The sequence below is a fragment of the Nerophis ophidion genome, linkage group LG03 (assembly GCF_033978795.1).
Source record: "Nerophis ophidion isolate RoL-2023_Sa linkage group LG03, RoL_Noph_v1.0, whole genome shotgun sequence".
Taxonomy (NCBI): Eukaryota; Metazoa; Chordata; class Actinopteri; order Syngnathiformes; family Syngnathidae; genus Nerophis; species Nerophis ophidion.
In genome coordinates this window covers 83,877,430-83,903,860 of record NC_084613.1, presented here as the reverse complement: position 1 = coordinate 83,903,860, position 26,431 = coordinate 83,877,430, and the positions used below count along the sequence as shown (strand labels likewise).

General features: G+C 40.3%; 1 protein-coding gene across 4 annotated transcripts in view; it reads left to right on the top strand.

Moving 5' to 3' along the window:
- Positions 1-368: 368 nt before the first annotated feature.
- The window catches only part of mbip (MAP3K12 binding inhibitory protein 1), a 29,002-nt gene continuing 2,939 nt past the window's right edge, over positions 369-26,431 (top strand). For 2 of the 4 annotated variants that reach the window (XM_061896242.1, XM_061896241.1), the window contains exons 1-7: positions 369-534; positions 5,222-5,338; positions 6,605-6,814; positions 7,356-7,452; positions 14,832-14,897; positions 16,873-17,028; positions 17,098-17,195. In XM_061896242.1, the coding sequence (XP_061752226.1) occupies positions 427-534; positions 5,222-5,338; positions 6,605-6,814; positions 7,356-7,452; positions 14,832-14,897; positions 16,873-17,028; positions 17,098-17,195 (852 nt within the window). In that variant the 5' untranslated portion in view covers positions 369-426. The remainder of the gene's footprint in view (positions 535-5,221; positions 5,339-6,604; positions 6,815-7,355; positions 7,453-14,831; positions 14,898-16,872; positions 17,029-17,097; positions 17,196-26,431) is intronic. The other 2 variants (XM_061896243.1, XM_061896244.1) reach the window with 2 other exon arrangements.

Genomic DNA, 26,431 nt, shown 5'->3' with positions numbered 1-26,431 from the left:
CTTCTTTATCTCTTTTTTTCAACCAAAAATGCTTTGCTCTGATTAGGGTGGCACTTGAATTAAAAAAAATGTTCACAGGGAGTACATCACTGAAAAAAAGGCTGAGAACCACTGGTGTAAAAGATTATTATTTTTATTGGATAGTAGTCTGTTTATTTCAATTCTTATTGTTTATCTTTCGTACTTCTTGTGTAGTTTATTTTTATCCCATGTTTGTTTCCACCACCGCACCTTAAATTGGAGTCCTTTCTATTCTATTCTATTCTATTCTATTCTATTCTATAAAAGTCGTTGAAATATTGCACATTGGCACTGTTGACTATCTTTGCTCCGCCCATTTTCATGACGCAAGACGCACGTACACATCCATTTCCTGTTTTTCAGCCAATCAAAAATTAGCTGTTTAGCCGCTAACGTCACAGCGCAATGGCGACCACGGCGCTGAAGCCGAGCGGCGAGTCCAGTAAAAAAATGTCCAGCGCTTCCGACTGCCTGGCTGTGCTGTTGGAGCTGCTAGTAGACTTCGGAAGAGAGGTCAGTTCGGGTGTTTCTTGCGTGCCGTGAAAGTGTTTTAGAGCCAAGTGCCGGGTTAGCTAACAGCTAGCATGCTAACGCTAGTAGCGGCAGTCAATACAATCATGAGCAGCAACTCGTGAGAAAACATTTTTAAATTTATTTTTAGAGCAAAGTTAATGCATTTATATACATTTTACTATGTACTAATCACCCAGTGTGCCAAATATTATATTCCTTCAAAATAAGTTTGTTTACATATACACTGTATGTGTGCGCGCGCATGCGCATTGTATTTTTTACCTTTTTTAATAAACCTTTATTTATAAATTTCAACGTATACAAACAGTTGAGAAATAATAATCAAAGTACCATATACAAACAGTTGAGAAATAATAATCAAAGTAAGTACAACAACAGTACAAAAGTGCCAGGGGGTTGTAAATTCTAAGTACCATAATGCCTTGAATTGCCGCCCGGGGCGCTAATTAATTTAAAAACTCTTCTCACTCCTGTGCTTACCAAAGGCATGCGGTAGGGATGCGCGGTTTGCGGTCTCATCCGCGGATTGGTCGGGTGGGTGACATGACGCAAAAATAGATTTTAAATAGATTCGGGCGAGTGGCGGTTGAACCATTTGGAAATATATGATATACGTGGTTCAGAGATCGGTAACTTTTACCGTTCAAAGAAACATTTTGGACCTGTGTCACAAAGCGAAGAAGATTTTAGTTGACGTAAACACTCTCAAGTATGTCTGCCAGCATTCACCCAGGTAATAAATATTAGGGCGTGCTATGAAGCCTTTGACGCCTTCTCAACATGTACAATGTACTTGCAAGTCCAGTAATGTGTTGTGTGTGGCTTCCACTGACACACGCACATGACTGCAAGGCATACTGGGTGATACAGAGTACACTAATGGTTGTGATATAAACAATTTTAACACTCTTACTAATGTGCGCCACGCTGTGAAGCCACATCAAACAAGAATGACAACGTCGGTAAGGTGGGCAGGGTTGGGGGCGGATGGGTGTGAAGTATATTCAGGAAGTCTCATGGATGCAAAGGATTCTGGGTATTTTGTTGTGTTACTGTGAGGATGTTCTCCCGAAATGTGTTTGTCATTCTTGTTTGGTGTGGCTTCACAGCGTGGCGCATATTAGTAAGAGTGTTAAAATTGTTTATATCACAACTATTAGTGTACTCTGTATCACCCAGTATGCCTTTCGATCTTGTAGGTGTATCTGCGGAAGCTGCATATAACATGTTGCTGGACTGGCAAACGGTTCGTACATGTTGTTGAAGGTGTCAGGCAATGGCTTCACAGCACGCCCTTATTCCCGTTATCTGAATGAGCACCATCGGATATTCGCGAGAACGTTGGCGGCTCCCATTACCTTCTTTACTTGGTGACATGGGTCAAACTAGCTCTTTTAGTGGTAAAGGACGCCGACTCCGGATATATAACAACAGGCGGGCGGTTGCGGTTCTGATAAAATGTTGGTTCGGGTGGATGGTGGGTGATGACGACTTTAGTGATGCAGTTGCGGATGATATAATTGCCTATCCGCGCATCTCTAGCACGCGGTAAACATTTGAGTGTGATGTAAGGATACCATCATGAAAAGCACATTTAATAAAAAAAAAAACAGTGTTATGGTCTTACTTTTAAATGAAGTGACGACCCACTGGGTGTGAGTTTTTCTTCCACTTATGTGGGCCTACCGAGGATGTCGTAGTGGTTTGTGTTGTGGTTCGTGCAGCCCTTTGAGACACTAGTGATTTAGGGCTATATAAGTAAACATTGATTTATTGATCGATTGATTGAATCCTTTTGATCAAAAGCATCAATAACTTGTTTATAGAAGTCTTCTTTATCTTTCTTCAGTTTTAATAGTCTCTCTGTTTCGATGGAGATCTTCCTTTATTACCCCCTGCTTCGATTGAAAGTCCAGTTTAGAAAACTGCTATCAGACGGCTGCTATCAGTTAGCTCGGCTCTTCACGTGCGGGCGACGACAGAATTATCCTCGGCCAACTCCCCCCCAGTTCTGCTCCGTGGGTGATCTCTTTATCCCACGGCTGCCACCATGAAATGTTATTGTATAAATAATACACTGGGTATTTAGGACTGGAACATGCTTTATTTCAGCCCGGTTGTTTACATAGACAGCATAGGAGTAGTGGTGTTACATCCTAAAATATTGGTATGAGGACCACACTAATACACACACACACCGAACACCCACTGGCAGAAATGTAGATCGGCGCCTATGCATCAACTGCAAGCCGGTTATATTATTAAGAAAGTATCGGTAATAAAATTGGCTTTTGTATTTACAAAAATGTTCACATAGTTGCATGCTCAATTTGAAGGGGAACTGCACTTTTTTGGGGGAATTTTGCCCTTGTAGGACAAAATCACGTATGTTTTTCCTTTTTATGCATTCTAAATCGTAAATGCATGTTAAGAAAAGTCAGCTAACACTAGAGTCAATAAGAGCTCCTTTATTTTGACCACAAAGCCCTCTTAATAAACACTGAAAACTGCCCAAAATACTCACTTTACATCTTGTGACCTCAACTTTAACCAAGTATTAGATTTTTTGTTAATATAAGCTATGCAGGAGACACTTATTTTCGCGTCGCATTGATCACAGTAAAGGTTAATTTTGGATTATAAATCATGTCTCTCACCTGGATAGTAAAAGGTTAGACTTAGACTTGGACAAACTTTATTGATTCACAAGGGAAATTGTTCCACACAGTAACGCTGTTATAAAGGATGGAACGGATAATGTACACAAGGGCACAAAAAGAGGGCGAAAACAAAAGGTATAAAGTAAACTTAATATGTATCATAAACTGGGTAGTTGGTACATTTTGACATTCAACTTAAAAGACAGCGAGAAAAACACGAAAAGACTGCATAGACCTTTTTTTAACCCATTGTGTGGATTGTATTTATTCTTCATCCAAACGGGGCGATATAAACATCCCATTCATCGTCATCTCGGTGAGAGCAGGCATTATACAGTAAGTGATTGTTTTATTATGTTCATAGTTTGTGTATCTTGTTTAGCACTTAGCAACACTGCTACTTGACCCTTAGTGTTTTACTACAGCAGGATCTGTTTAGCACACAGCTTCTAAAACATGTCGATCATCCTCCTTCTATTTATGCTCGAAAATACACGTTTCTGGATCGCCATTTGTCCCAAACCAGTCTTTGTTGTAGGTTTAGAGAACGTTGAGATGCATCTGTAAAATTAATGCGCCACTGTATGCATAAAATGACTATGTTGTTATGAATGTGCCTGTTACTACATTATAGGGTTGTCCCAATACCAAAATGTATTTTGATACTTTTCGATACCTTTTGATACTTTTCTAAATAAAGGGCACAACAAAAAATGGCGTTATTGGCTTTATTTTAACAAAACATCTTAGGGTACATTAAACATATGTTTATTATTGCCATCGAAGAACAATTTTGTCCTCAAATAAAATAGTGAACATGCTAGACAACTTGTCTAAGTAGTTAGTAAACAAACAAATGCTCCTAGTTTTTCTGCTGACGGATGCAGTAACATATTGTGTCATTTTCCATTCTTTTATCTTGTCAATATTATGACGGAAAGCTGTAAAAATGTATTATTAATCCACTTGTTCTGCTTATTTTCTGTTTTAACATGTTCTATCTTCACTTCTTCTGTTAAAATGTAATAATCACTTATTCTTCTGTGGTTTGGATACTTTGCATCAGTTTTGGATGATACCACAAATTTAGGTATCAATCCGATATCAGGATCATACATTGGTCATATTCAAAGTCCCCATGTGTCCAGGAACATATTTCCCGAGTTTATAAACATAATATGAATTTAAAAAAAGGAAAAAAGCTAAAAAATATTCATGTAGTAATAGTAGTATCGACGAGATGTGCTATTGTATCATTGCAGTGGATGTCTGGTGTGGATCCACCTATAGCGTTTGTTTACATTGTGACGCCGGTGTGTACTGAAGCATTTTTAGCTATTTCTCGTCCTCCTGTGATTAATGATACCTGTAAAAAAACTCACTTAATTTGTCGCCATGGAGGCCAGGATTAGTGATTTAGAAGTAGCTAAAACATTGCTGACCGCGGATGGATGTTAGCCGCTAGCTAGCTAACCATGTCTTAAGGCACCTCTTCCTGAGAGTATTTCAGTGTTATAACTTCACCTTTATTGTTAGTTTATAGGCCAAAATGCGTCCATTCTCCCTTTTCTGTACACACAGTGTGTCTGCTTTTAAGCGCTCCGTGTGTGTGCGCTGCCGAATATGCTCCTCTGCTCGTAAAAACAGCAATGTCACGACGTGTCGTCATGCCTGGGAACCGGTAATTTTCATTAGCACCGCGATACTATTCTAGTACCGGTAAACCGTACAACACTACTACATTGAATATATACTTACAGCGTGTATATAAAACATTGATGGATGTTTTGGGGTGTTTTAGAACGCTTTATAGGTGCAATAAAGCCACTTCCATTACCTCTATTGTTAGGTGATATTGTTGTTATATTTATTTACGATTTAGAATGCATAAAAAGAAGAAAAAACATTTGTTTTGTATAGGGATTGTAAATGATAGGCAAAATGTCAAAAAAGTGCAGTTCCCCTTTAACCGTGCTCATCATCATTGCTTTGTGTCTACAATGCAGCTCAACTTAGGCGACGCGGTGCTCAGAGTGAACGCCAACATGGATGCCGCGAGTCTTCAGTCTTCAGACGCATCACATGTTTACAGCTGTTTGCAGCAGCACATCACTAACTTACAGGTAATCGCTAAGAACTGCTTGAATGTAAAGTGTTACGTATTTATACAGGAATATTTGTTATGTATATATTAGGGCTGGGCAACGATTAAAAATTTTAATCGAAGTTAATCGCACTATTTCTCAGATTAATCGCGATTAACTGCATTGTATACGCAAAGCCCAATAATGAATTCAAAAGTAGTGTGTAGTGCACCTTTATTGGAATATTCTCCCACATGAACAAAAGCGCCAAAACATTTGTTGTGCAAACACAATTTAAATCAGTCCTTGTATAAATACAAACATTTAAGCTTATTGCCACTGCCAGGGTATTTAAGTTATCCTGTTTGTTATGGAAAATAAATATAATCTACATACAAATCTCTGAGCCACAATCATAACATCTGAACAGGCAATTTCTGAGGTAACAGCAGAAACATTTTTTTTTATCAGGGATCTTATGTTTAAAAAACCTATATTATAGGTAGTGGGCTGTTTTAGGGAATTTTTGATCAAATTATCCGTAGTAGCAATATTAATAATGTTGTATTTATTCTGCGTAGTGCACTTAAAATATTATGACCATATCTAAGAATTGATATGATGGGAATTTTCCGATTGTTTGCTTGGTGCTTTGATAAACTGAACGCATATACATGGTACTATATTGTGATGTTATGAGCCAGGGAAAAAAAGAACTACCCTACCCAGCATGCAACAGGTTGTGTGTCGCCATGACGGCATCTTGTATGTTGTGATATGCACGCTCTGAAAGCAAACGTTAATAACTCAGCCAACACTCCTGGTCTGCATTATTCATAAATAGACAGACAACACATATACTCCGCTGCTTCACAAGCCGCTGGATGTAGCCGGCAAAGTATTCCCATGCTAGCTAGCCGGTCTAGCAAGCACGCGTCATTCAGTCCAAAACGGCCCGATCTATCCACATCCAGAATTGTCTGGCGGTCGTAAGTGATCCCGGAGTGACCACGCTGTAAGCCAGCCATGACATTTGCAGAATTGTCCGGTATTTTTGACAAATGTTCCATCTTTACCAAGAGCCCCTCGATGCCGAAGTACATCCGGGAGATGCCATCTTGTTAAGAAAAGGCGTTAACAAAATAAAAGCATGTAAACAACATACGCAAATGTGCGATAAAATAATTATCGGCGTTAATAGATTGATTAGTTAACGCGTAATTAATGCATTAATTTGCCCACCCCTAGTATATATATATAGGAATATACAGTATGTGTTATGGTGTTACAATTTTCTTTGTTCAGACGGTGTCAGAAAGCCTGAGGACCCTGACGAAGGCTGACAGTCCCACATTATTAGCGACTAAGAAGGAGACTCCACGTGACGCCGTGTCCACGTCTGCTCCGGAAGACCCGACCCCGCCCGAGCGAGGCCCTCCCCTCCCCAACGCCATGGCAGCTGCGTCAGGGGCGACCAGCGACGTCCTGGTGCAGATCCGAGCGGGCAAGTCCGAGGTCCGTTTAAGTCAGGCAGCTGTCGAGCCCTCTTTATTTTTATTTATTGTCTTTTACTCCATGTCACACAAAATGAATAATCGTTGGTAATTGACTGCACAGAGAGCCGATGACTAGGCGAGTCGGGGAGAGGGAATAAAGGGGGGGGGGTTTTAGCGGCGTGGTCCGCTAGAAGAGACCACGTTGCTGGAGGGCTCTGAGCGAGGGCCGGGTCCTTGATGGATTATGAAGTGGATGCTCATTACTCTGAGATTGGATGTGGATGGAGGAGAAGAGGCCCCCATTCTGTTGCGCATTTATTTTGGTAGCCAAGCAAACAGTATTCATATTCCATCATGTGATGTCCGCCGGCGTGTTTTGCCTACCTGGAATTGCAATCGTCATTTTGCCTCATGCAAATTGCCGTTTGCCTCGGTGTGTTATCATTTCGCCCACAGCCATGGCGACGACAACACAAAGCTATTTTGCTTTTCTGCCCCACCTTTGAATATTTTATCGATCAATCGTCTGTCATTATCTGTGTCGTCTCTCCCTTCTGTAGATCGAGCGGAGAATATCTGCATTTATGGAGCGCAAGCAGATGGAGATCAATGAAAACAATGTGCGCGAGTTTTGCAACGTGATCGACTGCAATCAGGGTGAGGATGGAGCGGGAGGGAGGAGGCGGGTGGGCGAGGAGCTATGAATGTGTCAGGTTGGAGTGGGAGCCGCCACACAGATTGCCAATGTTTGGGAGAGAGCTGATTTCCACAAGGCGAGAGGTCAGCCTGAACTGCAGCGAGAGCATGGCTCAAGTAGCTAACGGCCTCCAAAACGCGGCCGGCTGAGCGGAGAACAACAGAGCAGGGGTGTCCAATATTTGACATTGAAGGCCGCACACTGAAAAATGAAAGAATTTGAGGGCCATTTTTAATACCAATATAATATATATACATACATATATAGATTTTTTTTTTTTTTTTTACATTTTGGGGTCCCCTTTGAGTTCTGGTGAACCGGAATGGTTTCAGTCATGAAAATGTAAAAAATAAATAATCCATCAATTTGTCATATTCAAAGCTTAAATCACTAGATCAGGGGTGTCAAAGTCGTTTTCACAGAGAGCCACATCGCAGTTATGTTTGGCCCCAGAGAATATTATTATTACACAATTTTCTCTGCATTTTATTAGTAGATTTTTTTTTCTAACTAAACTGTAAAAAAATTTGGTAAATTGCAAAAATGTCACTTCAAAATGTAGTGTATATTGCTGTAAATGGGAAAAACAGCACTGCTGTTTTTATGGTAAAAAAAAAAAAAGGCAGCTCAATTGCCAGAATTTCACTGCAAAATGTATATTAGTTTTTTTTATTCTTTTAATTTAAAAACAATTTGGCACCTGAGTCACCATTTTTTTTAATTTTTTTTTTACCGTAAATCAACAAATGTAGATTTTGCGGTATATTACTGTAAATGCTAAAACGTCACCACAGTTTATTACAGTAAAAAAATATATATTTTTTTTCATTCAGTGAAAAATGCTGTAAAAACCACACTAATTTTTACAATTTGACCATGAAATCTATAGCTACTTTTACATTGCACAATATGATGGATACCTTGCTTTGAAATCATTTTTAGAATGTATTTCCATCCATCCATCCATCATCTTCCGCTTATCCGAGGTCGGGTCGCGGGGGCAACAGCCTAAGCAGGGAAGCTCAGACTTCCCTATCTCCAGCCACTTCGTCTAGCTCTTCCCGGGGGATCCCGGGAATTTATTTGTATTTTAAAAATGTTTTGAATGATTGATGATGTATTTTTTCAAAATTAGGCATTATTTAAGTAAACATAATTTGCGATTACATGAATACATACATTTTTTTTCTCCCAAAATAGAAAGAAAATACATTTAGTAAGAAAATACATATTTCCAGGCTTTCGAGGGCCCAAAAAAATTAAATGGCAGGCCACATCTGGTTCCCGAGCTGTGAGTTTGACACCTGTGCACCAGATCAACTGTCGATACAATTAAAACAATTTTTTTTATGTTGTATGCCCCGTTTTGTCAAAGCCTTGTTTATATGGCAAAAAAAATACAAATGCCATATTCCCCCCCCCCAAAAAAAAAATTCCACCGGGGAATATTTGAAGTAATAGTAGTCTTACATATGTCAATAATTCATAACATTGATTTTAATTTATTATTATTATTTGAGTAATCGTTTAAAACATCCAGCTAAAATTCCTCAGGATCCAAAGAGGCCCTACTTATAATTGTATTTATTTTTTTTGTATTTTCAATCCATCGATTACAGTATACATTGTCATTATGTTTTATGTTTGTTTTATGCACTTTTTTGTAAGAGAACTTTGTTTCTTCCACGTCAAACACACACAATATCCAACATTTCCCCCCAAAAATGTTTCAAAGTAGATTTTTTTTGATGTGAAGTAATTGGAGCTTTGAATTGGTCAATAATTCATAACATTGATTTTGAATCATTAGTATGTTTTGAGCAATGACAGTTTTAGAGAGAAAAACAGGCTGCATGGCAGCTTTGTGTTACTCGAGCCAACATTGCAACCTTTTCTCTTTTACATTCCACCTATTTGCTCTTCTATTCCACTTAGTTTTTAGTTTTTTTAACATTATTTCTAAAAATGTGCCGTTCAAGTACCAGTAACGTGGAAATACAAGTTGATTTTGGATGCTTAATTGTGTTTAAACCATATCTTTTAGTATTTACCATCCGCAAAGTATGTAAAAACACAGTTTAAACATTACGAAATGCCACAAATTTCAGTCAGCCATTTTCAATATTCCGTTTCGAATACCTTCGGCTATTTCCAGAGATTGTTGTAACGCTTCTTTACTCTGACCATAGTATCAGTCCTGGAAATACGCAAAAATTAGACAGAGATGTGCTGTCTATCATTCAAAATGTCTACATCAGACATAAACACATGTTTTTATGTTTTTATGCATTCTAAGTAGTAAATAAATAAATACTGCATTTTTCGGACCATAGGGCGCACTATTCAGGTCTTTGTTCATCCATTAAAGGGCTCATATGAGTTTTTTCTAAATTTAAAACACTGTCTTGTTGTCTACATAACATGTAATGGTGGTTCTTTGGTCAAAATGTTGCATGGATGATGTTTTACGGACCATTTTCAAGTAGACTACTGAGCGTCTCTTCAGGATGCGCCTTTTTGTGGACGGTCTTATAGTGGAAGAAGTGTCAAAAAAATGGAGCTAACTGTTTTAATGGCATTCAGACTTTACTTCAATCAATAACAGAGCAGCATCTTCTCATCCGTGGCTCAATAATGCAACATCATCGCCGGAATTGTGTCCCGTGAAACACCGTCCGACCAGAACCCTCTAATAACTAAAGTTCCGTGGGTGAATAATGTAAAACCACTACAGTTTTTAGCACTTTGATAGCTAGTCTACTGACAGATATAAGTAAGAACTTAACGCTACTTTATATTAGAAATGGCAACAGCGGAGGATGAATGCCACATAAAGTAGAGAAAAAGAAGAAGCTTATCGACTACAATTGCGGACGCGCACACATTTTTAGGACTTATGCAGATCCCAAATACACATCAGCAGGTACCAGAAGGTAAGAAAAGTAGGTTTTGTATAATATTGCGAAACAAAATGCTAGGTAATATGTCTGCTATTTTGCAGTCCTTATACACACACCATATTGATACTTGTATATTTAATTCGCCGACAATCCATCAAGCGATGCAGCTTGACAGCTTACCGAAGTCGCACTGAAAACATTTTGACAGATTTTTGAGTGCTGTGTGTAATATTCTTTATTCTCAATGGAACATTTAACGTTTTGATGTTGTGTACTGCCATCATATTGCAGTCCACAAATATATTTTATGTGTGGCCACTGGCCACACTTATCATTACACGATGTGCCAAAGAAAATTGCTTTGAGGTCGGTAAGCACAACCAGAATTATGCCGTACATTAGGCACATTAGATTATTAGACGCACTGTCGATCTTTGAAAAAATTATAGGATTTTAAGTGCGCCTTATAATCTGAAAATTTCGGTACATAAAAAGGGATCTCTATTTTGCCCCAAAAAACCCTCTAAATAACCATCCAAAATCCGCCAACAAAACACTTTATACATGTCGTTATCTGAATGTTAACCAATTATTAGCAACGTTGTTATAATAAGCACTAACACAAACAATTTATTTACTTAGCGGTGCAATGATAAGTAGCCTTTTGCTGTGAGCCGGTAGCAATGTCCTGCTGCTCCCGCATCATCGCGTTCGGTTTGTCAAAGTAATTCTAGATTACGAAACATGCTCTGGGAGGATATGGACATATCAGTCGTTGTCAAAGTAAGAGCAGACAGTACAGTAAGCTATGGTTTTATTATGTTTGTGCAAACCCCGTTTGCAAATGAGTTGGGAAATTGTGTTAGATGTAAATATAAACGGAATACAATGATTTGCAAATCCTTTTCAACCCATATTCAGTTGAATATGCTACAAAGACAAGATATTTGATGTTCAAACTCATTAACTTAAATTTATTTTTTTGCATATAATAATTAACTTAGAATTTCATGGCTGCAACACGTGCCAAAGTAGTTGGGAAAGGGCATGTTCACCACTGTGTTACATCACCTTTTCTTTTAACAGCACTCAATAAACGTTTGGGAACTAAGGAAACTAATTGTTGAAGCTTTGAAAGTGGAATTTTTTCCCATTCTTGTTTTATGTAGAGCTTCAGTCGTTCAACAGTCTTGGGTCTCCGCTGCTGTATTTTAGGCTTCATAATGCGCCACACATTTTCGATAGGAGACAGGTCTGGACTGCAGGCGGGCCAGGAAAGTACCAACACTCTTTTTTTACGAAGCCATGCTGTTGTAACACGTGCTGAATGTGGCTTGGCATTGTCATGCTGAAATAAGCAGTGGTTTCCATTAAAAAGACAACGCTTAGATGGCGGCATATGTTGTTCCAAAACCTGTATGTACCTTTCAGCATTAATGGTGCCTTCACAGATGTGTAAGTTACCCATGCCTTGGGCACTAATGCACCCCCATACCATCACAAATGCTGGCTTTTGAACTTTGCGTCGATAACAGTCTGGATGGTTTGCTTCCCCTTTGGTCCGGATGACACAATGTCGCATATTTCCAAAAACAATTTGAAAAGTGGACTCGTCAGGCCACCGAACACTTTTCCACTTTGCATCAGTCCATCTTAGATGATCTCGGGCCCAGAGAAGCCGGCGGCGTTTCTGGATGTTGTTGATAAATGGCTTTCGCTTTGCACAGTAGAGCTTTAACTTTCACTTACAGATGTAGCGACGAACTGTATTTAGTGACACATGTTTTCTGAAATGTTCCTGATTCCATGTGGTGATATCCTTTAGAGATTGATGTCGGTTTTTGATACAGTGCTGTCTGGTGGATCAAAAGTCACGGTCATTCAATGTTGGTTTCCGGCCATGCCGCTTATGTGGAGTGATTTCTCCAGATTTTCGGAACCTTTTGATGATATTATGGACCGTAGATGTTGAAATCCCTAAATTTCTTGCAATTGCACTTCGAGAAATGTTGTTCTTAAACTGTTTGACTATTTGCTCACGCAGTTGTGGACAAAGGGGTGTACTCGGGCCCAGAGAAGCCGGCGGTGTTTCTGGATGTTGTTGATAAATGGCTTTCGCTTTGCATAGTAGAGCTTTAACTTGCACTTACAGATGTAGCGACGAACTGTATTTAGTGACAGTGGTTTTCTGAAATGTTCCTGAGCCCATGTGGTGATATCCTTTAGCGATTGATGTCGGTTTTTGATACAGTGCTGTCTGAGGGATCGAAGGTCACGGTCATTCAATGTTGGTTTCCGGCCATGCCGCTTATGTGGAGTGATTTCTCCAGATTTTCGGAACCTTTTGATGATATTATGGAGCGTAGATGTTGAAATCCCTAAATTTCTTGCAATTGCACTTCGAGAAATGTTGTTTTTAAACTGTTTGACTATTTGCTCACGCAGTTGTGGACAAAGGGGTGTACCTCGCCCCATCCTTTCTTGTGAAAGACTGAGCATTTTTTGGGAAGCTGTTTTTATACCCAATCATGGCACCCACCTGTTCCCAATTAGCCTGCACACCTGTGGGATGTTCCAAATAAGTGTTTGATGAGCATTCCTCAACTTTATCAGTATTTATTGCCACCTTTCCCAACTTCTTTGTCACTTGTTGCTAGCATCAAATTCTAAAGTTAATGATTATTTGCAGAAATGTTTTTTTATCAGTTTGAACATCAAATATGTTGTCTTTGTAGCATATTCAACTGAAAATGGGTTGAAAATGATTTGCAAATCATTGTATTCCGTTTATATTTACATCTAACACAATTTCCCAACTCATATGGAAACGGGGTTTGTACTTTGTATTTCTTGTTTAGCACTTGGCTATACTGTTGCCCGATGCTGTAGTGTTTCGCGAAAAATGATTTTTTTTGGTATTGCTTCTAAAACTTGTAGCTAGGGGTGTAACGGTACACAAAAATTTCGGTTCGGTACGTACCTCGGTTTAGAGGTCACGGTTCGGTTCATTTTCTATACAGTAAGAAATCAACAAAATATAAATTTTTGGGTTATTTATATACCAAATTTGTAAACAATGGCTTTATCCTTTTAACATTGGGAACACTATAATAATTCTGCCCACGTTAATCCACATTAAACTGCCTCAAGTTGTTGCTTTGATTAAAATGAAAAAACCTTTCTTCTACATATAAAAAGTTTAAAATTTAACAGTTTCCATTGAAACCGTTTGTCAACTCATCATGCTTAATTTATTACAGCATTTGGGAAGCCTGTAGTTGACTTTTATTATGTAAATTTTGTATATTTATCAACATGTGATAGCAGAGACCCTGCTATTCAAAACTAGGCTGCTACATTACTAATGATTCATGTAACTATAGCTGAAAAATAGTACAACTGCAATAGGAGAGACTATTCATCCCTAAACACAATGGAGTTCAATGAAATAACAGATAGACAGGGCTTTGCTGCCCCTAAAACACACACGCTCACACACACTCTCACACACAGAAAAATGAGCTAAGGTTACGCTAAAAGCTAATTAGCCTTCATCTCAAGCATATACTGTAAGCGAGCTGAGCTGCAGTTTAAGTTTCTAGAAGGTCAACGGGATCATAGTGATGTTAGTTATAGTTGTGACTGGGAAGTGTTTAGTATAATTTGGGTAAAGTCCGCTCCTCCCCTGCTAGACGTATATCTGCTCGACGCTAAAGCATTGACAACATGCGTTCTGAAGTCTGAATACGCACTGCTGATTGGTGGTTACATCGCTCTGAATACGCATTGCTGATTGGCTTTGTATGTAACCAATCAGATGTTTATGTTGGCAGGACAATGAGGCAGAGACAGAGGCAGAAAGCAGAGCAGCTTGTGAAGACTTCTGCTTCCGAACTTGTTCGGTACGCCCTCGTGCCAAACCGAAACCCCCGTACCGAAACGGTTCGATGCAAATACACTTACCGTTACACCCCTACTTGTAGCTCATCGTCCTTATATTCCTGATCAACAAAATAAGATTCTGGATCATCATTTTGCCCTAAGTAATTGTTTGCTCTCACAAAGTCTGCGCAATTTTCATTGTTTTTGGTGGGAAGATATCTGCGGTCCCTACTACTACTACATCACGCCATGACATGTCTGGCTTCTTCATTATCTCTCAAAATGGCTCTGGAATCTCCTTGAGATTGATACTATTTTGATATAATCTTTTTATTCAGAAATTTAGGATGTCTATAGGTGTCGTAAGTAAGATATGTATGATAATAGCTTCAATATAAAGGCAATTTGTTTTTCCACTCTACCGCTACTTTAAAAAGTTAGCTGCGGACAGCAAGTGGCCCCCCGACGTTACATTGGACACCCCTAAACGAGAGCCACGTTGCACACACGTTTTTGTTCTTTTTTTAATTGTATTTCTCTCGCTTTCTGCCCACCAGAGAACAGTTGTGCCAGAACCGATGCAGTGTTTACGCCTTACCCGGGATTTAAAAGCCACGTAAAAGGTGGGATTTATTATTAAAATGTACTGTTTTGTGTTTTCCACACAACTGCAATCTACCTGAGGCATTGGATTGGTGGGGATGCCTTTGTCTAATTTGAATGATTGACGATTTTGCTTCTGAGCAAATATAAAAATTAAACTCGCTGTATTAAAGTAAAAAGATTGAAAAGCTGTGTGATCGCTGCCTTGAAAACTTGCAAAGTCACGCTTGCTTAAATGCTAAGATAAAAACAAGAGACATTAACGTCTTTCCCCATTAAGGAACGACATACCTCAGTCTAAACATATATAAACACATTGCTGTCTGAACAACTAAGCTATTCGGTTATAAAATTGATTCCACGGGCTTTGCTGTAAAGTCACAAAATTATCTATCTGAGAAATACAAGACACAGGTGCGACTGAAGTACTGATATCAACCAAAGCTCCTCATCCCACCCCCCGGATTGTAAATAATGTAAATAATTCAATGTACATACTATGATGACTGTATTATGTTGATAGTATATATTCGTACCATGAATTGATTAACGTGGACCCCGACTTAAACAAGTTGAAAAACTTATTCGCGTGTTACCATTTAGTGGTCAATTGTACGGAATATGTACTGAACTGTGCAATCTACTAATAAAAGTATCAATCAATTAAGGACCTTTTGAAAAGTGTTGGACAACCAACAAGTAGAACGCCCACCAGAAATAAAACAATTATAGATTTTATTTGCACCGCATTTCAATCAATCAATCAACGTTAAAAGTTTACTCCCTAAAACAGATGAAATACTAAGACTAAAACACTATCAGTAAAGAATAACAAACACAAAACATGCAAAATAGTTCTAAAAGTGTGTATTTATTTTAGGTATTTAAAAAAATATAAGAATTTCAGTGCATGTGTAAGTACTTGATGAGCACATTCAACAATAATGCCAACATAGTAACGGTGCTAATTAGGGATGCACCGATTAATCGGTAACCGAATATATTCGGCCGAATATGGCAAAAAAAGCCACATTCGGCCTTCGGTGGAATGAGTTAAAGACAAGGCCGAATAGTGGCGTGTGACGCAATTTTTTGACGCGGTGACGCAATCAACCAACGTGCAGTGACGGATATGTTGTGTACCTGTATAAGTGTATGAGGTTACAAGCACACACTTATTGAGATTTAGTGGGGCCTCTGTTTACATTATTAGCCTGTTGTGTAGGCTACCTGTATAAGTGTATGAGGTTACAAGCACACACTTAATTGAGATTTACTTGAGCCTTCTGTTTACATTATTAGCATATCTACTGTGGCTAAGCAGACTTTTACCAAAAGGACAATAATTCATTTGTTGTGGGTTTATCCACTTTAATGCACTTTATTTGTTTTTGGAATGCATGTTTTGTTTGAAGGCCTAATATAAATTGTGCTTTTTTTGAAAAGCAAAGGCTATTGGATTATTAAAAAAATGTCAATATTCAATAAAAAAATACTTTATTTGAAAAACATGTCTAAATATTTATTCTAGGCTATTTATCAAATATAAAAAAATTGTGAAAAACGGCATTCATTATTCGGCCAAGCGTTTAAATTTTATTCGGCTTCGGCCACAAATTTTCATTTCGGTGCATCCCTAGTGCTAATTTTGGTCACAATAACCGTGATATAAAATGTTCATTACACAAACACTTGGCCATCACTCCAGCAGCACTGAGAGCGCACTCGGCCTCAGAAATGTAATTTAAAAATATATATATGACAACTATACAGAAGTTACCATAATTGGCTCAATTCTAAATATTCCATTAAAAATAAGATTTTCATATTGAAAACAATTCATATTTACTGACACACTCAAAAGTTACAGAAAACTGGTACGGTATTGATTACCTGTGAAAGGTGCCCATCCCTACTCGGCAGACAGGGCCTGGCGGAGGTCTGCGTTTTCTGAGTGCTTTCCTAGTTGTCCCTTTTGTGAATGTTTCCGTGCAGTCACGCGGGTAGTCAACACGTACGGCCCTCAGACGCGCACGGGGGTCCAAGGAGAGGCCTTCGACCAGGCACGGACCTTGGCCACACGCGACTGCGGCAATCCGGCCGTCGAGGAACGCCTCAACAACATGGAATTCCACCTCAAACTCCCGACAGGTAAGGTCTTTCCACAATAAAAGTGTTGTTTGGAACAGAATGTGGTTGTTAATGTGTTTTGTTACGCAGCGGGTCCAGTTCCATTGAGCGTCTACCAGAGGTTGAAAAAGCTGGAGGACCGTATCCTGCAGTTAGAGGGACTCTCACCAGAATACTTCCAGTCCTCAGTGAGCACTTTAAGGCTTTTTATTGACTGCATTCAACAGATTTCCTTACACTTCCTGCGGAAAAGGGGTTTGTTGACGGAGCTACGAGCAGATTTCTGAATACCAGATTTTGTATGTTCACGTGTCAACAGTCATAAATACACAACAACTACAGTTCAATGACAAAGTAGAAGGGCACACTCACGCCTAATTTAACTTGCTTGTGCCTACATTGCCCGCCCGTGGCAAAACCAAAGCCCATGAGGCACCATTAGTCACACAACATGGGGGAAAAAAAGAGCAGCCAATTTTTAGCCGACTGCTGAGAGCGAGAACAAAAGATGTGGCAAGGCGAGGAGGGAGAGGTGCCATGTCACCGCCATTGTGTCGGAACGGCAGTCATAACTTGTATTACTCTCGCTGGTAAGGTCAGCCTTTTACTTCCATACAGTTAGCAGCATGGTTCTTTAAGGTTTTTGCGCAGACCTGGGCAAATTAAGGCGGCCAGTTAAAGGGGAACATTATCACAATTTCAAAAGGGTTAAAAACAATAAAAATCAGTTCCCAGTGGCTTGTTGTATTTTTTCGAAGTTTTTGTCAAAATTTTACCGGTCTCGGAATATCCCTAAATAAAGCTTTAAAGTGCCTTATTTTCGACTCTCTGCGAAGACACTGGCCATTTCCCTGTGACGTCACACAGTGCTGCCAATGTAAACAAACAATGGGAATACCACAGCAAGATATAGCGACATTAGCTCGGATTCAAACTCGGATTTCAGCGACTTAAGCGATTCAACAGATTACGCATGTATCGAAACAGATTGTTGGAGTATGAAAATATTGAAGAAGAAACTGAAGCTATTGAGCGAATAGCTATTGACGCTATTCATAGCCATAGCATGGCCGAATAGCTGCGTTAGCATCGCCGGTAAAATGTGCGGACCAAACGATCAGGACTTTCGCATCTTTTGACACTGGAGCAACTTAAATCCGTCGATTGGTAAGTGTTTGTTTCGCATTAAATGTGGGTGGAAGGAAACGTAATATAGTTGCAAATGCATCTACAGGTTATCCATACATCTCTGTACCATGTCTGCTTTAGCATCGCCGGTAAATAGCATGTTAGCATTGATTAGCTGGCAGTCAACATCAACAAAACTCACCTTTGTGATTTCGTTGACTATCGTTACAAATGCATCTGCAGGTTATCCATACATCTCGGAGTTCTATTAACACTGACACGATTGTATATACGGCGGATACTGCCCTCCAAAATAGTTTCTCTCGTTTTGAGGAAATGACTTTAGAGGAATTGTTACAACGTGTAAATGGAATAAAACAGACAACATGTTTACTTGACCCTCTTCCTGGGAAACTGATCAAGGAACTCTTTGTATTATTAGGTCCATCAGTGCTAAATATTATAAACTTATCACTCTCCTCGGGCACTGTTCCCCTAGCATTCAAAAAAGCGGTTATTCATCCTCTTCTTAAAAGACCTAACCTCGATCCTGACCTCATGGTAAATTACCGACCGGTGTCTCACCTTCCCTTTATTTCAAAAATCCTTGAAAAAATTGTTGCGGAGCAGTTAAATGAACACTTAGCGTCTAACAATCTATGTGAAACCTTTCAATCCGGTTTCAGGTCACTCGACGGAGACAGCCCTCGCAAAAATGACTAATGATCTATTGCTAACGATGGATTCTGATGCGTCATCTATGTTGCTGCTCCTCGATCTTAGCGCTGCTTTCGATACCGTCGATCATAATATTTTATTAGAACGTATCAAAACACGAATTGGTATGTCAGACTTAGCCCTGTCTTGGTTTAACTCTTATCTTACTGATAGGATGCAGTGTGTCTCCCATAACAATGTGACCTCGGACTACGTTAAGGTAACGTGTGGAGTTCCCCAGGGTTCGGTCCTTGGCCCTGCACTCTTCAGCATCTACATGCTGCCGCTAGGTGACATCATACGCAAATACGGTGTTAGCTTTCACTGTTATGCTGATGACACCCAACTCTACATGCCCCTAAAGCTGACCAACACGCCGGATTGTAGTCAGCTGGAGGCGTGTCTTAATGAAATTAAACAATGGATGTCCGCTAACTTTTTGCAACTCAACGCCAAAAAAACGGAAATGCTGATTATCGGTCCTGCTAGACACCGAACTCTATTTAATAATACAACTCTAACATTTGACAACCAAACAATTAAACAAGGCGACACGGTAAAGAATCTGGGTATTATCTTCGACCCAACTCTCTCCTTTGAGGCACACATTAAAAGCGTTACTAAAACGGCCTTCTTTCATCTCCGTAACATCGCTAAAATTCGCTCCATTCTGTCCACTAAAGACGCTGAGATCATTATCCATGCGTTTGTTACGTCTCGCCTCGACTACTGTAACGTATTATTTTCGGGTCTCCCCATGTCTAGCATTAAAAGATTACAGTTGGTACAAAATGCGGCTGCTAGACTTTTGACAAGAACAAGAAAGTTTGATCACATTACGCCTGTACTGGCTCACCTGCACTGGCTTCCTGTGCACTTAAGATGTGACTTTAAGGTTTTACTACTTACGTATAAAATACTACACGGTCTAGCTCCATCTTATCTTGCCGATTGTATTGTACCATATGTCCCGGCAAGAAATCTGCGTTCAAAGGATTCCGGCTTATTAGTGATTCCCAAAGCCGAAAAAAAGTCTGCGGGCTATAGAGCATTTTCCGTTCGGGCTCCAGTACTCTGGAATACCCTCCCGGTAACAGTTCGCGATGCCACCTCAGTAGAAGCATTTAAGTCTCACCTTAAAACTCATTTGTATACTCTAGCCTTTAAATAGACTCCCTTTTTAGACCAGTTGATCTGCCGTTTCTTTTCTTTTTCTTCTATGTCCCACTCTCCCGTGTGGAGGGGGTCCGGTCCGATCCGGCGGCCATGTACTGCTTGCCTGTGTATCGGCTGGGGACATCTCTGCGCTGCTGGTCCGCCTACGCTTGGGATGGTTTCCTGCTGGCTCCGCTGTGAACGGGACTCTCGCTGCTGTGTCTTGGATCCTCTTTGGACTGGACTCTCGCGACTGTGTTGTATCCATTGTGGATCGAACTTTCACAGTATCATGTTAGATCCGCTCGACATCCATTGCTTTCCTCCTCTCTAAGGTTCTCATAGTCATCATTGTCACCGACGTCCCACTGGGTCATTATTGTCACCAATGTCCCACTGGGTGTGAGTTTTCCTTGCCCTTATGTGGGCCTACCGAGGATGTCGTGGTGGTTTGTGCAGCCCTTTGAGACACTAGTGATTTAGGGCTATATAAGTAAACATTGATTGATTGATTGATTGATCTCTGTGCCATGTCTGCCCTAGCATCGCCGGTTAAATGTGGAGACACTCTGGCACATTCAATGGGGGTCTGGCGGCAGACACTTTCGCATCTTGGGGCCAGTGGTGCAACTTGAATCCCTCCCTGTTAGTGTTGTTACACCCTCCGACAACACACCGTCGAGGCATGATGTCTCCAAGGTTCCAAAAAATAGTAAAAAAAATGGAAAATAACAGAGCTGAGACCCGGTGTTTGTAATGTGTTGAAAATGAAAATGGTGGCTGTGTTACCTCGGCGACGTCACATTCTGATGTCATCGCCTCCAGCCCGATAAACAGAATGGCGTTTAATTCGCCATAATTCACCCATTTAGAGTTCGGAAATTGTTAAAAAAATGTTTCGGCACCATCAAGGTACATATTGACGCTTACATAGGTCTGGTGATAATGTTCCCCTTTAAGCTTTTCAATCCGGCCAGCCGGTCATTCCCAAATATTTTTTTGAGATCTTTAACCATAGCCGCCATTATGATGTGCAGTGATGTTTCTAATGACGATAAGTCTTGATTTATACAAAGCATTTCTATAGTTGGAAACTGCGCTTTTGCAGTATATACTAGTTACTATGGTAATCTAATTAGTAGAGGTGTGGGGAAAAATCGATTCGAATTTGAATCGCGATTCTCAATTTGTGCGATTCAGAATCAATTCTCATTTTTTAAAAATCGATTTTTTTTTTTTTTTCAATCCAAAAAAACTATACACAGCAATACCATAACAATGCAATCCAATTCCAAAACCAAACCTGACCCAGCAACACTCAGAACTGCCATAAACAGAGCAGTTGAGAGGAGACACAAACACAACACAGAACAAACCAAAAGTAGTGAAACAAAAATGAATATTATCAACAACAGTATCAATAATTTCAGCATAGCAGTGATTAAAAATCCCTCATTGACTTTATCATTAGACATTTAAAAAAATTAAAAAAAAGAACAATAGTGTCACAGTGGCTTACACTTGCATGGCATCTCAGAAGCTTGACAACACACTGTGTCCAATGTTTTCACAAAGATGAAATAAGTCATATTTTTGGTTCGTTTAATAGTTAAAAAAAATGTACAATATTGCAATCAGTTGATAAAACATTGTCCTTTATAATTATAAAAGCTTTTTAAAAAAATCTACTACTCTGCTAGCATGTCAGCAGACCGGGGTAGATCCTGCTGAAATCCTATGTATTGAATGAATACGGAATCGTTTTGATCGGAAAAATATCGTTTTTGAATCGAGAATCGCGTTGATTTTGAAAAAATTGATTTATAATCGAATCGCGACCCCAAGAATCGATATTGAATCGAATCGTGGGATACCCAAAGATTCGCAGCCCTACTAATTAGTTACTATGGTCATCTAATTATATTTATATAATAATTTTTTAATTTTCCTGAAGGAACTCTCCTGAAGGAATCAATAAAGTACTATCTATCTATCTAATTAGTTACTATGGGAATGTAAGTCACAACAGCTCAGACGAGGCACCATGCAGTGTGGGTGGGGAGCATTTCCACAGAGTGTTTCCAGAGCCTGAAATGTGGTTGTCAGGGCCTGACGCGGAAGAAGATTTTTCCAACAAAGTTCTAAAGCTTAGTGATATAACAGATATATCAGATGTTTACCCTTCACATTCATATGTCGCTGTGTTTGTTGCATATTTGTTGTGCTTCGCTTGATTGTAAAATATGTCGATTGAGAGGGGGTGTGACGTTCGTCTATTATCAATATTCAGTGTTTTATCGTACGTAGTTAATATCAATCAATCAATCAATGTTTACTTATATAGCCCTAAATCACTAGTGTCTCAAAGGGCTGCACAAACCACTACGACATCCTCGGGCAAGGAAAACTCACACCCAGTGGGACATCGGTGACAATAATGACCCAATGGGACGTCGGTGACAATGATGACTATGAGAACATGATACTGTGATACTGATGATACTGATGACTATGAGAACATATGAGAACATGATACTGTGAAAGATCAATCCATAATGGATCCAACACAGTCGCGAGAGTCCAGTCCAAAGCGGATCCAACACAGCAGCGAGAGTCCCGTTCACAGCGGAGCCAGCAGGAAACCATCCCAAGCGGAGGCTGATCAGCAGCGCAGAGATGTCCCCAGCCGATACACAGGCGAGCAGTACATGGCCACCGGATCGGACCGGACTCCCTCCACAAAGGAGAGTGGGACATAGAAGAAAAAGAAAAGAAACGGCAGATCAACTGGTCTAAAAAGGGAGTCTATTTAAAGGCTAGAGTATACAAATGAGTTTTAAGGTGAGACTTAAATGCTTCTACTGAGGTAGCATCTCGAACTGTTATCGTAAATCCCACATTCTTTTTTTTTTCATGCACATTCTGAGTGTCTCATTCAGGAAAAAAATGTAAAATTCCAGTATGTTTTTTAAGGTGGTCTGTCACAATATTTTTAGCATTCAATCAGACATTGTTGTGAGGTTTTATATTAGTGTTCCTAAAAATAGATATACCGGCCCTCAGACACATTTCTTTCTCTAAATTTGGCCCCCCAGTCAAAATAATTGCCCAGGCCTGGTCTAGCGTGTATCTCTGCTCATCCAATGCATCCAAGATGTAGATTAGTTTACATTTAAAATCATTACAACAGGGTTTCCATGGATCATTGAAAAGCACCAAAAGTCATTAAATGGATTTTGTAAAAATTTAGGCTTTAAATTGCATTAAAATGCATCACATTCATTGATTAACGTTTACCCCGACTTAAACAAGTTGAAAAACGTATTCGGGTGTTACCATTTAGTGGTCAATTGTACGGAATATGTACTGAACTGTGCAATCTACTAATAAAAGTATCAATCAATCAATCAATCAAAGTAAATATGGGTTAATCTTAAGGTGACTGATAACTAAGATTACTGCCGCAGGCCCCCGTGTTCCACCTCCGACTGTGAATTATTTCTGGTGGGCTTGACATGTCAGCGAAAAGGACTTCTTCCCATTTTGATGTGACCTGCTGGAAGAAGTCAGTCCAGCCGGCGTGTTCATTGCCGGCGTTAAGAGTGTGCTTGAGATGAGCTGCACTACTCTCCATGCCGCCGTCAGTCAGTCAGTCAGCACAGCATGGCGTGCTCTTCATGCGCTTTTCACTCTCTGCATGTTTGTGCGAGCGCAGATGTCGAGTGTCTCTGAATAAACGGATGGGGTTCTTATCACTGGTACCACCCACTTTTTTTTTTCTTTTTATGAGGAATAAGGTATTTTGCTTATGCAGTTTCACTCAGTTGGCCCACAGTAGCAATGAGTGTTTTTCAGTGGCTTCTTACTCGACTTTTGCAAATTCTCCAAATTAAACACCAGTGGCAAAAAGTGCAAAATAGATAATATTATGGGACAAATGTTGCAGGCATCTCCATCTCCGGGTTGGGGAGGAGACCCTGCCCCAAGTGGAGGAGTTCAAGTACCTAGGAGTCTTGTTCACGAGTGAGGGAAGAGTGGATCGTGAGGTGGACAGGCGGATCGGTGTGGCGTCTTCAGTAATGCGGACGTTGTATCGATCCGTTGTGGTGAAGAAGGAGCTGAGCCGGAAGGCAAAGCTCTCAATTTACCGGTCGATCTACGTTCCAATCCTCACCTATGGTCATGAGCTTTGGGTCATGACCGAAAGGATAAGATCACGGGTACAAGCGGCCGAAATGAGTTTCCTCCGCCGGGTGGCGGGGCTCTCCCTTAGAGATAGGGTGAGAAGCTCTGCCATCCGGGAGGAGCTCAACGTAAAGCCGCTGCTCCTCCACATCGAGAGGAGCCAGATGAGGTGGTTCGGGCATCTGGTCCGGATGCCACCCGAACGCCTCCCTAGGGATGTGTTTAGGGCACGTCCAGCTGGTAGGAGGCCACGGGGAAGACCCAGGACACGTTCGGAAGACTATGTCTCCCCGGCTGGCCTGGGAACGCCTCGGGATCCCCCGGGAAGAGCTAGACGAAGTGGCTGGAGATAGGGAAGTCTGGGCTTCCCTGCTTAGGCTGCTGCCCCCGCGACCCGACCTCGGATAAGCGGAAGATGATGGATGGATGGATGGATGTTGCAGGCAAAACATGAACAAGAAGCTTCTGGAAACACTGCTGAGGAGGAACTACAAACCCCAAAACCAGTGAAGTTTTCACGTTGTGTAAAGAGTAAATAAAAAGAGAATACAATGATTTGCAAATCCTTTTCAACTTGTATTCAATTGAATAGTGAAGTGAATTATATTTATATAGCGCTTTTCTCTAGTGACTCAAAGCGCTTTACATAGTGAAACCCACTATCTAAGTTACATTTAAACCAGTGTGGGTGGCACTGGGAGCAGGTGGGTAAAGTGCCTTGCCCAAGGACACAACAGCAGTGACTAGGATGGCGAAAGCGGGATTCGAACCTGCAACCTTCAAGTTGCTGGCACGGCCGGTCTCCCAACCGAGCTATGCGAATAGACTGCAAAGACAAGATATCGGTTTCAGGGCAAATCACTCCACAGAGACAGCCCTCGCAAAAATGACTAATGATCTATTGCTAACGATGGACTCTGATGCGTCATCTATGTTGCTGCTCCTCGATCTTAGCGCTGCTTTCGATACCGTCGATCATAATATTTTATTAGAACGTATCAAAACACGAATTGGTATGTCAGACTTAGCCCTGTCTTGGTTTAACTCTTATCTTACTGATAGGATGCAGTGTGTCTCCCATAACAATGTGACCTCGGACTACGTTAAGGTAACGTGTGGAGTTCCCCAGGGTTCGGTCCTTGGCCCTGCACTCTTCAGCATCTACATGCTGCCGCTAGGTGACATCATACGCAAATACGGTGTTAGCTTTCACTGTTATGCTGATGACACCCAACTCTACATGCCCCTAAAGCTGACCAACACGCCGGATTGTAGTCAGCTGGAGGCGTGTCTTAATGAAATCAAACAATGGATGTCCGCTAACTTTTTGCAACTCAATGCCAAAAAAACGGAAATGCTGATTATCGGTCCTGCTAGACACCGAACTCTATTTAATAATACAACTCTAACATTTGACAACCAAACAATTAAACAAGGCGACACGGTAAAGAATCTGGGTATTATCTTCGACCCAACTCTCTCCTTTGAGGCACACATTAAAAGCGTTACTAAAACGGCCTTCTTTCATCTCCGTAATATCGCTAAAATTCGCTCCATTCTGTCCACCAAAGACGCTGAGATCATTATCCATGCGTTTGTTACGTCTCGCCTCGACTACTGTAACGTATTATTTTCGGGTCTCCCCATGTCTAGCATTAAAAGATTACAGTTGGTACAAAATGCGGCTGCTAGACTTTTGACAAGAACAAGAAAGTTTGATCACATTACGCCTGTACTGTATATACCTTTATATACATATATACATACATATATACCTGTACTGTATATACCTTTATATACATATATACATACATATATACCTATACTGTATATACCTTTATATACATATATACATACATATATACCTATACTGTATATACCTTTATATACATATATACATACATATATACCTGTACTGGCTCACCTGCACTGGCTTCCTGTGCACTTAAGATGTGACTTTAAGGTTTTACTACTTACGTATAACATACTACACGGTCTAGCTCCATCCTATCTTGCCGATTGTATTGTACCATATGTCCCGGCAAGAAATCTGCGTTCAAAGGACTCCGGCTTATTAGTGATTCCCAAAGCCCAAAAAAAGTCTGCGGGCTATAGAGCGTTTTCCGTTCGGGCTCCAGTACTCTGGAATGCCCTCCCGGTAACAGTTCGAGATGCCACCTCAGTAGAAGCATTTAAGTCTCACCTTAAAACTCATTTGTATACTCTAGCCTTTAAATAG